This window comes from Hypomesus transpacificus, chromosome 20 (genome assembly GCF_021917145.1).
Source record: "Hypomesus transpacificus isolate Combined female chromosome 20, fHypTra1, whole genome shotgun sequence".
Taxonomy (NCBI): domain Eukaryota; kingdom Metazoa; phylum Chordata; class Actinopteri; order Osmeriformes; family Osmeridae; genus Hypomesus; species Hypomesus transpacificus.
In genome coordinates, this window is record NC_061079.1 from 4,600,706 (window position 1) to 4,614,088 (window position 13,383).

Consider the following 13,383-nt stretch of genomic DNA (forward strand, 5'->3'; position numbering starts at 1 on the left):
CCCACAGCCATGAGTATATCTCTCAGAATGATTCTTTATTTAAGTATCAACATTTTTAAATAAATAAATATTTTCATTACGTTGAAGATATAATTACAGTCTTAGTAACATGACATCATGAAAACATTCCTCCCCCAAATGTCATCAATATTTCCATGTCCCCGTTACTTTGCCATCCACATACAGGCTAGAGCTAGACGTGCTTAAAGCATACAAAATACCCATATTTTTACCATTAAAAAATTATAACAGATTTAGAAATGAACTTTACTGCTGTTCACTTGGTCGTTTGGCTATTTCAATTAGCAAAATTTTCGGTGGCTCTTGGTATAACAGATCCGTTTGGATTGGCAACAACGAATGGTTTGTTCTCAGAAAGACAAACAGGTATACAACTATACAACATTCCAGGGCAATTTCCTGGTTATATAATCTCTTCGTATGTACAGGTGACTGGACATAAAACAGAACAGTCGAATTTTTGGCTGAATTCCACAGGTGTGTTGATCAAGTCTGGTGAGGAGGAATTTACGGAGAGACGGACAAGTCTGCATCCTCTTTCCCTGATGAGGATGGCGACATGGGTATGTCATCCTCCTCCTCCGAGCATCGTGCTGATGAGCATTTGCAACCATGCGAGCCGTTCCTGTGCCCACCGCTCTTTCCCTCTTTCTTGTGCTTGACCCTCCGGTTCTGGAACCAAATCTTGACCTGTTTTTCTGAAAGGTTTAGATACGTGGCAATCTCGATGCGTCGGAGTCTGGATAGGTACATGTTGGAGGTGAACTCTCTCTCCAACTCCAAAAGTTGCGTGCTGGTAAACGCTGTGCGCATGCGCTTGCTGCTCTGAAGTTGGCTGTTGTTGTTTTCTGTTAAACAAAAATAAGTTATGGGTTAAGCCTCATTAACTAACCAAATACAAACAAGAAGATATGACTTAACTAAGAATAAAAGCATAGGCGTTATCGATATCAAGTTGATTTGGGATGATGATTCAAAAGGCTTACTCACCGATGGAGATACAGTGGAACTGTCGAGGGTCTGGAACAGAATAGGCTGCTTGGTATATCCCCGGGCCATGGTTAAGGTTGACGCCTGTGGAAGAGTGTTGCCTTGATAGAGTGGAATGACAATATTGGGAACCAAAGGCAGGGAAGGATGCCTTCAGGAGAGGTAAAGACGGTGGAGATGGGTGAAGCTGGGATGCCGCCATGCAAAGCGGACAGAAGCACAGCAAGCCCGCCTTTCGTGAGTGGCAAGAACCCGACAGCCCATGGAGTGGGTGAGAGGGGTGCACGGCATACGGGAATAAAGGTGGATTGTTCTCGGTCCCTTTTTCGTTAGTCTCCCTCAAAATCAAGGAATCCACAAGAAAGGACCTCGGCATCTTTGCAAACTTGCTACTCAATAGCCAAAGGAAATATCTTTCAGTCAGTGCGGGTTGTCTCGAGGTCTGCTTGCTTCGTGGGTGGACAGCGGAGTGGTGCTGAAGGGACACTGTTGCTCTTTAAATAGTTGTAGAGAGTAGGCAAGACCAGGTTTGGCCATGTGACGGTTACGCCGTGCAGCGCCCAAGAGCTCTCAATAGGGTTTTGTGCCTTTTCTCTTGGCATTCACACTGCACGCTTCGCCATTATTTTACTTGTTAACTAAATGAACTGCATAATGTAGTCCATTCTTGTCAGCCCCACCCACGCCGCAAGAGGCGATACTGCTCTTCTCCCTTTTAACATCACTCTTAAGTTTTAACAATGTTTATTTTGTGGCATTAATTTTGACGCACCCATTTGAATGTAGTAGTTACGCTTTCGGCAAAAGCATAGTCAACGTAAGTTAATTTTGGAAAACTTAACTTCGTAAAATGATGGAAAACTAACTTCACTATGCCTATCCTTCCACATAGTCTGACAAAAAGGCCATGTTTTATATAAAATCGAAACATACGTGCATCTCATGGCCTAATACAAGATTAACTATTTCCAGCAAATATAGAGATAAGTGTTCTGTAAAGGTAGTAAGGATATAACTAACAATGGTCTTTTTAAAGTGCAACTGTGAGAGACTACAATTTTATCACAGAAATTAAGTTTAAATGTGCCAATTAAACCTTAATGTGGGCTAAAGCTGCAATAGTAAATGCGTAATTAAACTTTAAACGTGTGAATGTACTTGTCTATTTTGAGGCCAATGTATCATTTCTATAGGCACAGAAAGGACAAGTCAGAGCCTGAAGGCAATGCGGTTAAAAAGCAGTGATTAATTCCTGTGCGCGGGCCCCCGCCGAGTCCGGGAAAGAATATATAAAAATAACCAGGTTTTCACTCGCCGGCCCTTATTGAATGTCATTGTGGAGAGTTTTCAATGCGAAAGAAAGAGACTCGAATTAAAGTGTGTGACAGCGGCGGATAGACACACACAAAGGCGACTCTGTCACAGAGGGACCAATGCGTGGCGCGTGAAAGCCCCCGCCTCGGTCTGATTGAATTAAGTAATAGGAAAACATTTTCTTTCACTTTAGGTCTTCTGAACAAGACCTTCAAAGAGATGCTAACCATTAATGTGTGAGTAAACAGTGAAAATAGGTTTGTATTTCTCCCAGGGACCCTTCGTTTCTCATTTTTTATCAAGCCCAATTGTATTTCTCATCAAAGTATGGACTTTATGCAACTGCTGCTCATGTTACTGTTATTGGAAGGCGAGAAAAGGAGTCAATAATGTATCATATTATTGAATCAAGCAGATAACTGAGTGAAGTTAAACAAAATTAGACTTTGTGTCTTACATTCTTGTTGATTGTTATGAGTCATTATTGATCAAAAATGTTCCTCAAACTTGTGGGATAATGCCGTGTCTTAAATTGTCCATTGTTTCAACCTTTTATTGAAGGCTTAAATGCACTCCTCAAAAGAAACCAACGGAATTCTATAACTTTAAGAATCCAGAAGTCCTTCTTTACGAGTCATTGCATAAAAAACTAAGATAAAAGCCTGCATGCATGTCTCGTTTAAATATCATAAGACACTAAAACCAAAGATAGCTTTGTGCCAAACAGCGGAGTTGTCATTTGTTTGTTTCGGAAGTAGCATGCAGCCTACCATTAGGCCTACTCCCTCGCTTTGGAAGTTGCACAGTGCGCTAAAAATCGATTCAGTGCCACTGCTGGTCCTTGACAAGCGTGACAATTACCTGTCTGCCCACTGCTTTTCAGTTCAGAACCCAGGCCCTTGCATTATGGCTCTGCAGTGCAGAACCGGACCCGTCCATAATGGTCCGGTCCTATTTGTTTTATTTCCTGTAAAACTACCAGAGGGAGACTCTATATTACCACTCGACTCACATAAAGGGTATAATTTGGTTGCAACTTCGACGCGCCATAAAAGCAGGTCTTTACCTTACAAATTAGGAGCAATTAAACCCTTAAACAAGCTGTAGGCACGGAGTCACACGGACAAGAGCCTGTTATTTGCAGGAGAGTGGGATTAGGCCTTTCATTCTCTAGAAGCCGCACGCCAGGCGTCCTCCATTAACTAATGGGCCAATCTCGTAGCATTTTCTGTGACCCGTTATATCCCCTGTCAATTTTTATTCTTTATTCAAAATGTTAATGGGAAAATTGGTTAATAACATACTGTTAATGAAAATAATAATTAATTGAATCCGATTCCTTGTTTTCAAAACACATTTAAACGGTTATGAGGCTTTGTAAGATCTTGTTTAGATGATCTTACAAGAGACATTACAGTTTGGCCTGTAATTCGTACTAATGCAATACAAATTTGAACGACAATATGTTTGGCTGGTTGACCATGAGTCGGCTGCTTTATTGCCAAGTTTAAAAAAGGAAACCATTTTCCAAATGAAGTCCCTAGCGGTCAGTCACCCCGTAGACGGTGCAGGCTTACGTATGGGGGTGCTGCGACGATGGCTGGGCCGCTACTCAGGGAGGCTCATCCTCATTTGTAATCCCAACTGGAGACTGACAAATAGTTTTGACCCCCGAAAAGTAGGCCCTCTGGAGGCTCGAGCTCGAAGTGCAAGCAATTTCATACATATGAAAAACCTCACTCCCTTGATGAGCATTATTATTCCGCAATTTCTCGAACTCCATGGGATGTCCGTACGACACATTTTGTGCCTCCACAAAATTATAGCCTACTTGTTACGTATTACTTGTTGGTTGAGTGTTATAGGCCTCCAGTGAGTTAATGAGGTTAATAAAAGCATCCTTCAAATCTGCTCTAATTTAAATGGCCAGTGTGTATTACCAGGTGTTAACCTTTTAATAATGATCTAAATAATGATCTAATGAATACAAACCCTGCAAATTCTACATTCAAATAATGAAACTGAATTTAGATTTTGTCTGATAATGTGTCTTTAATCAAACTCTCAAATGTGTTTTTTATGAAAACATGGACCAGCGAGAGGGCAAAAGAGGCCAACCTGTTCATGAACATGTAGTCAATATCCTTTTCTTATTGTATGAATTATTCATTGTTTTGAGACACTATGCCTCCTCATTTAATATGTACCCATACTTAACACCCATACATCTCTTATATGAGCTATGGTCTAACTGACAGTGTAACAGGATTTAGGGTCCCAGTGGGGTTTGGTTTGGCTGGATGAGCGCTGTGACTGTCGATGTGACACAGAGGGCCGGCTGCCCAATACTAATCTTCCCCTGAGGCTACCCCACAGCCTGCAGGTCCTGCTGCAAGGCTCCAGGCACACAAAGGCCTGATTATCATTCATATGTTCACCACCAGAGCAACCAGTCCAGCAGATGACAGTGCTAACCTAACTGCCAACTGAGTAGGGCAATATGTGCAGCACACTTGGGACTAATGAATCCTTAAGTAAGTGTGTCTTTGTGTCTGTAGTCTTTGTGTTTTTCTTTTTAAATTATGTGTTTGAGTGTGTCCTCTTAAAGGTACTACCCTTCTAACACCTAAAATAATCAAGATGAACTTGAACATGATATCATTTTCATCACTTCATTCCTGGGTCTCTCTCGCTGTGATGAGGCTATTTTCCGGAATTTGCCGTGTACACGCTACTTAGTGGATTCCAGTCCCGCTCAGCCCAAGGATGAGGAGTTCCATCCTGTGGTGCTGCACAGGCATACGTTGTTATTGAGGGTTCGAGTCCACCCCCGCTACCCCCTCCCCATATTGGGGTTAAAAGTGTCCACTAAATGATTAATTAAATACATAATTTTGTAACTGCCAGGGTGGAGCATATAGCTTTTGGTGTAAAGATGCACAGGCCTTATTATGTGACACTTCTTATAAGTGACTTTGTATGAAAGATTAAACTCTTAAATAGACATTAAAAAGTATGGAACGTGTCCAACTTGTTGGACTAGGAAACTGGAGAAAGATACAAGTGTAGCCAATGCCAACCAATAGTGTCCCCAAAATGTCCTCTTTCTCAACTTTCAGTGCATAAGACTGTTGTGACGCAATGAAATTTGGAGTCAGATGGCGGAGCGGTGAGGAAGTCGGGCTAGTGATCGGAAGGTTGGTGGATCGATTCCCTGCCGTGCCAAATGACGTTGTGTCCTTGGGCAAAGCACTTCACCCTACTTGCCTCGGGGGTACTTACTGTAAGTCGCTCTGGATAAGAGCGTCTGCTAAATGACTAAATGTAAATTTCAGTTGCAGCAAAGCTAACAAAACAAGAATTAGACTAAGCTCATTTAGTCATTTAGCAGACGCTCTTATCCAGAGCTCTTATCCAGAGTGCCTTAGCTTATAACATGAGCTATTGTGATATAATAAATACATAAATAAATAACATATACATTCATGAATGACATACATTGCTGAATATCTGAATAAAATATGCATGATGCTGGAGAATGTAACATGTAAAATATTTACATTTTTGGTGATATGAATATAGACTGGTTGTCCAGTAATTGTACATTGAAAAGGAAATTGAGCAATGCAGCCACATTACGCAAATTATCTCAAGTCATAGGTGTACACACAAGAATTAATGTCAATAGGGACGGAATAGTCACGTCAACGTGCATTGATCACTTTTTTACAAATTGTTCTGAAAAATGTTCTAATGCTGTATCGGTACCTGTGGGCTTCAGTGAGCACGATATTGTCGCTTTAACTGTGAAAAAAAGGTTCCTAAAGCAGGGCCTAAAGTAATTCATAGAAGAACATATAAAACCTTTTTAGAAAACGATTTTATTGCTGATGTAGAAAGCATTGAGTGGGATACTGTGCTTGAGAAGACGTCCAGTGCAGCATTCACATGAATGTACTTTATGAATGTATTTTCTGCAGTGTGTGATAAACATGTTCCAATTAAGAAGCTCTCTGTTAGATCACTTAAAGCACCATGGCTGAATGAGGAATTAAGAAACTTGATGAGAGAAAGGGGCCTACTGCAAAGATCTGCCATCATGTCAGGTAATGTAACAGATTGGCAAGCTTACCGCTCACTAAGAAATATAACAAAATACAAAATATTACTATCATTCAAAATTTGAGGAGTGCCATGGAGACAGTAAAAAACTTTGGCGAGTATTTAATGATGCTATGGGTAGAAGTAAAATGGCCAAAACACCTTCATGTATTGAACTGAATGGAGAATGAATTACTAAACCATCTGATATAGCAAAGTACTTCAATAATTACTTCCTCGGTAAAGTGAACACACTAAGAAACCAAAGGCTGCTTGTGAGTGGTGGGCTGTCCAAAGTTATAATAAAAAAATCATATTATGTGTGGTAAGGATTGTGTGTTTGATTTCAAGCCAATCAGTGTTGATTTTATGGTTAAGATACTTGACACAATTAAGTGTGATAAACCTTGTGGGTTTGATTTTATTGACGGCAGACTGCTTCAGATATCAGCTAAATCAATTGCTAAGCCAGTAGGCCATATTTTCAATTGATGTTTTAAGGAACGTGCTTATCCTGATTTGTGGAAAATTCCACAGGTTATTCCTCTGTCAAAAAACAGTAGGGTCCAAATAGTAGGCCTATCAGCATCTTACCTGTCTAACTTTTGGAGGGAATTATATTGAAGCAGATCCAGCAATATCTTTCAAAAAACAACATTGACTCAGATATACAGCATGCATACAAAGCAGGTTACTCTACAAGCACATCGCTGACATGTCTTATTGACGAGTGGTTCAAACAGATTGACATGAAGTCAGTTGTTGGAGTGGTGCTCTTGGATTTCAGCGCAGCCTTTGACATCATAAATCATGAACTACTACTCATGAAACTATTGGCGTATGGATATAAAGATTCTGCTATTGATTTATTGAAGGGCTTTTTAGTGAACAGGCAACAATGTGTCAATGGCTCCCTTTCAAATATTGAGACACTTCAGTGTGGAGTTCCTCAGGGAAGCTGCCTTGGCCCCCTTCTCTATTCCATTTTTGTAAATGACATGCCATATGTATTACAAAACGCAGGAATGGGGATTTATGTGGATGACACGTCTATGTATGTATCGTCAGAGAGTATTGAACATGTTAATGAGGTGCTTCAACTAGAGTTAAAGCTGGTTTCTGAATGGATCATGGAAAATAAGCTGAGGTTGAATGTCTTAAAAACTAAATGCATGGTAATAGCTTCTAAATATGCTCTCAGGACAGATCAGAAATTAAGCCTCTCTTTAAAGGGTGGAACAGGTTAAAGAAGTCAAACTGTTGGGTGTCATTATTGAAGAAACACTGTCATGGTCCACTCAGATTAATAACACAGTGGTGAGAATGATTAATGGTATCTATGCCATTAGAAGGAGTGCTCATCCGCTAACTAACACAACAATTGGACTAGTCATACAATCTCTAGTTCTGTCAAATCTGGACTACTGTCCTGTTATCTGGTCTAATGCATCAAAGCAAGAACTTAGTAAACTTCAGCTTGCTCAGAACAGAGCGGCAAGACTAGCACTTCACTGCTCTGTCAGGAGTAGTGTGGATGCTATGCATGCCAGGCTGTCATGGATGAGGGTGGATGAAATACTGGCATGCCGCCTTATTCTGTTTTTAAATAATGTGTATTCCTCACAGAAACCCGTCAGTTTGTCTTTACAGCTATCACATGCAAATGAGAGACATGGTTATAATACTAGACAGGCACTAAGTGGTCACTTTACTTTTCCTCTACCCAGAACCAATGCATTTGAAAAAACAGTAATGTACAGAGCTATTGCATACTGGAATGTGCTTCCCTCATATTTGACTCTAACAAGTAAATGTGATTTTAAAAGGAAACTTAAGGCAGCAATAATCAGAAAGGAAATATGAGTAGATTAGGTTATTAATGTAGGTATTTTTGGACAGACACCTTTTTTTTGTTTTTAATTCTTTGTTATTGTTTTTATTATTTTACTTTTACTGTAAATGTTGTTTTCTAAGTGTGTTTTTGTTCACAAATATTAATCATGCTGTACTGCATTTTACGATTTGTATTGTAATGTTTTTTGCCTGGACCCCAGGAAGAATAGTCTCCACTACGGTGTAGACTAATGGGGATCCTTAATAAACATAAACAGGAACATTGACTCAAATGCTATTTTGACAGAATGCTAGAAGTATGTAACATTTTACAAATATATGTATATTTTTCATGTGAATCCATTTGTTGTGGTAGAACTATATTCACTTTGGTCCCATTTACTTGCAAACATCTTGACATGCTGTTTGGAAGTTTAATACCACGTGGAGTTCAAAACATTATTTTGTGTGACTGACTCAGTTTATTCCAAATCAGTTGACGTTTAGGTTCTGAAATAACAGGTCAAACCAATGAATTTAATGAACTCTCCCAGACACAAAGCATGAGCCTTGCCATTTGAACTCCAATAAAGGGCTATGGTCAGGTCAGCTAGCTCTTTCAAGGGTTTGTACACAAATGTGACAGAATGCTTAGAATGCGTCCACTTCAGCATCTCCATTGAAAAGTTGTTCAAAGTGTTTGTGGCATCAGTGATATTGCCCTTCAGCCAAGGTACCTTTGTCTCTCATTCTCTTTCTAGTCTTCATTCACACCCAAATACTCCCTAACAACAGAAGTTGAAGAATGCAAGCCACTTTCACGAAACACGTTCCTTCCCCCTTTTCACATAAAGTCTTACAAAAAACTTATATTTGCACAGAATTATGGCCTGTAACAAGTTCTGCCTGTCTTCTTCTACTCCTCCCCTCTTTTCACTGCTTCACTTCTCTGTTCCTCCCTCTTTGCCACTTTTATCTCCCCCCAGCCTCCTTCATTGTCAGGATTTCTCTCTCATCATCAGTCTTTGCGTGTCTCACGTCTCTCAAGCTGCATCAGTTGATGAAGAGAAAGACGAAGGGGAGGGGGGATGTGCGTGACAACAAAGGAAGGAACCGGAAAGGCTAAAGTGGGAACACGGACTGAACTTCAAACGTTTTTCAAAATGTCATTTGAAAAAAAAACGAAAAAAAATAAACGTTTGTTTTTGACTGTACAATACCCCGCCCCTCCCCCCCCAATACATTTACAAATCAATGAAGCTTTTTTCACACTAGTACACAAATAAATGGTATTGGTTTGGAGAACTACATCTTTAGTCACATGGTTTTCTCCTGAGAAGGACAGCTGAAACTTCATGGGTTGGGGGTAGTAGGTTTATGAAAAGAGAGGGAGAGCCCTAAAAATTATTTCCAAAACGTTTATTTACTTTTACATTATAATTGCAATGGAATTGTATATTGCTGCTTATACTTACTATTTCTTAGGATAACTAAATTCTTAATTGCGGTTATTGACTTGAGTAATGACTATAGGCAATTGGTTCAATGGCCTAGATGACTCCTTGACCTTTGTGTACCTTTCAATCTCGAGCCTTATTGTCATCCCCTATTGTTATCTTTTTCCTTCCTATTTAGTTTCCTGTCGGGCGTCTAAGAAAAGTATTATATCATTTGTATTTATTATCTTAGGTTTTGTGTTATTGTATCCTTTGTGATGGTCTTCTAAATATGCTAACCAGATATGAATATATACATAACAGGTTTCATTAAAAGCAGTATTTATTGTGGAAATTCTGTTATTCAGTTTGAGCAGTTCAATGCAGAGTACATTTTTCTGGAAGTAAAACTGTATCCAGTACTGAAAAGAGTGCAGCTGTTGCCAAGGCAAGAGCAACACTTTCAGGGTAATGAATGAGAAATTTAGAAGACATTTGCATGCTTAAGAATAGCCCCCTGAATCATTTTCATATCCCAATATCCTCTTTTCTTCCCAAATCTCTATAGCAAGCATTGTGTTTTGGAGCCAGCTTTTGTTTACGTTTTCGTTTGATTTTTTCCCCCTTCTACTTCTTTGTTGTTGCTGACTTCTCGCCCCATCCTAATGACCAGGGTGATCGGTTCCCTCCTCCTCCCCCACTCCTCTCTTTCTCCCTCTCCGCGTTTGACAGCGTAGGGGCTCTGTCCCTGCTTTTTGTCACTGAGTTATGACGTAAGCGCTGAGAAAAAAGCCCAGCTCTGTGGTTCTGGGGTATAAAATGTTTGTTTTTTTGTGGCTGCTGGTGATGGGTCACTGCCCATTTCGGAGGGTCCCCAGTTTTCTGCAGATGCGCTCTATTGAGGAGGCGACACGCGGCAGGGCGCTACTCAGGGGGGCTGCTGCTCCCCCTACTACCATAGAAACCAATACACTGGCTTTCAGCTGGCCCGGGCCAGGGGTCCACTGACACCAACCCTTGTCCTGACAGAACCCAAACGGAACTCGGAGCTCTGAATAATACCCATTTGTACCCAGTTTGTCAAACATAACAAGAGCTGCCAGCATTGCTATGACAGCCTGTCTGCAGAGATGACTTTTATAAATGAGGCATACTCTTTGGACGACCACTACCATGATGGTCCACATGGACCACAGAGACGAAACAAAAAACTTCCAGAACCGCACTGCAAAATACTCTCATGGCAGAAAAGAAATGACTTGATTCAAAACAAATCTTACCCAAAGTCCTGGTTCTGTGGTCAGCCAGCTTTTGTCAGTGTTTTCGATATTATGGATGATACAGTTGAAAACGAACCTACAGATGTGTATAATCTTTTGCCAGTATGGGGTATTGACAATGTACTGTAAGATGAAGTGCCAAAATGCTTTGATTGGTTGTGATACAGTACAAATATTAGCAATCGTTTTGGGGGGGTGGGGGTGCCCCAGGGAGTTTGATCGGAAAATGTGCACAAACTTATGCACAAACTTGGTTTATTCCATTATACAGCTATTACCCACTGTAGCTAGGTCTACCGTACCTAAAATATCATAAAACACCTTGTTTGTGTATCGTTTGAGTTGTGGTGGTCATTTCAATGTCCTTTCTCTTGAGGCTTTTCCCAAACCATCACTCACCCCATGTGCATGAGTGTGCTAGCGTGTGCACATTCGGATGGACTGTATGCACATGCTCGAGAGGGAGCACGTGACGTGTGTCTGGCCCATAAAGTGAGTAGCCCCCTCGAGTGTACGCGCGGTCAAAGTTCACCGTCGACACCCTCACCCCTGGCAGGTGCAGCCTCTGGGGTCCAGAGGAGGGCGGCCCCCTCGTCTCTCCCACCTCTTCACGCTGCTCAGCCAGAGAAAGAGAGGGGTGTGAAAGGGTGCACTCCAGAAAGCCATCACCTGCTCCCTCCGCCCTCCAGTTCCCACTAAACCTCCCCAGCCCAGGCCAGTGCTCCTCCCCGTCTATTCTGATTGCCTGAGATAAAGAGGGAGACAGATAGAAAGGACAAGTGAGAGATGTAGAGAGTGGGTCTTGGAAGCAAAGATGACACGGATTGAGGGGGGGGGGGGTGGGAGGGGGGGGGGGAGGGGGGGGGGTGGGATGGGGGGGGGGAACCAGTGGAGGTAAAAGTCAGACAAAAATCCACTGCGGCAATGACACGGTTTTGGTGTTGGTGTGCAAGTTTTGTTCCCTGGTATGTGAATGAAGTTTGGCAGCAGAAATGTACATTTGTCATGCCCATAGAGTGAATTCGATAGGGATCTGCATGTGGACAGAAAGCCTATGAGTGGAGGTTGTGTATTGATGGATTCTCCTCCCAGCCTCTCCCAGACTACCCTTCCATTGTGAGTTGAGAGAGTGTATCCTCCGACTCAAGGCACTGGAATGCATCTCCTCCATGCCTGTGATGGATGGGGCCTTGTTCCTCACTCCTTTTGCCCCTCCCTCTGAATCCCTCTTTCTCTCCTTTGGGCTTTGACTCTTTCATGACATCCTTTTCTTCTACACCAATAAAAGTCACCGATTCTTCATAGTCTGTTGTGTTGATCTGAGAGGCTCTGTGACTTTTCATCTGGAGTGTGTCACACATCACTATTCAAACCCACATACTCCCTCCAATGCAGATAAAAGCATGCGAGCCGAGCGGCTTGGACAGCCACAAAACTCACAAACGTAAATTAAATAGTATACAAGAGAATAAGAAGAAAAAAACGGCTCAAATGATTCACATGGTTTTATAATGGATGGCTGATGCTTCCGATATATAGATATAGTTTTACAAATATCCTCCATCAAGCTTGACATTGTGATGTTTAGTTGGTTGGGTGAAGTGAGGCATGCGGCTGAGGCATGCGGCCTTGTTTAAAGGGATCATTGGTTGGTGCTCCATCAAACAGCATTTTCCACTGATCTGTGGAGAGGCTGTATTAAAAGTTGGACGAGGGCTGTTTAAAAACTATTATTAGAGAGTGTTACACAATGAGCCACTAACAGGAGCAAGGTGGACATGACTAATGCAATGAACTCAACACCATCAGTCATTGTGACCCACCTCTGTGGCATCACTCATCGCACCCGGAAATTATATTGTATACACACTTGTGAAGCTCAGACACACACTTTCAGTCAGCTACAACTTCACACAATATTGTCAGATTCTGATTGCCAGTGTCTTTATATGTCATGCCAAGACACTCTTGCAAACGTTCAATGGATCCTAGCCTTATCAGCCTTTTTTTGGCTGTGCTTCTAACACAAGCTGTCAGTGTGTCTATCAACACTGAGTGGTCATTATATTACAGGCCAAACCGCAAGTCATTTTCTGCCTCGCTGGTCAAATCCATGAAATGATCTCTGTTGGTCTGCAGTTGCTGGCTACCAGTATTCACACACATTTCTCTGGGATTTTACTGTGACTTAATTCTTTGAATTCTTTTTTTGAAAAACCTTTCCATGTTTCTTTATGGATCTTTGTTTCTCGTTGGACCAAAATGAATGGTTTCAACATCATTTACATTTACATTTAGTCATTTAGCAGACGCTCTGGATAACACCCTCACCCTAATCATGAAAATTATGCCATCTTTAAAACAAGGACACATGGAGAAGATGTGTGTAAAAACAGACTACGTCGTGT

General features: G+C 41.4%; 1 protein-coding gene across 1 annotated transcript; it reads right to left on the minus strand.

Annotated features, from left to right (window-relative positions):
- Positions 1–202: 202 nt before the first annotated feature.
- Positions 203–1,387, minus strand: gsx1 (GS homeobox 1). Its single transcript, XM_047043330.1, has 2 exons — positions 1,012–1,387; positions 203–869 (listed from the first exon to the last, which is right to left on the minus strand). The coding sequence occupies exons 1-2, from the start codon at positions 1,385–1,387 to the stop codon at positions 529–531; spliced, it is 717 nt and encodes a 238-aa protein (XP_046899286.1). The 3' UTR covers positions 203–528.
- Between the last annotated feature and the right edge of the window lie 11,996 nt (positions 1,388–13,383).

Coding starts and splice junctions, on each gene's coding strand:
- gsx1 (XM_047043330.1), bottom strand. CDS start 1,387: ATGCCGAGGTCCTTTCTTGTGGATTCCTTGATTTTGAGGGAGACTAAC. Junction 870..1,011: donor GTTCCACTGTATCTCCATCG/GTGAGTAAGCCT, acceptor TTTGTTTAACAG/AAAACAACAACAGCCAACTT.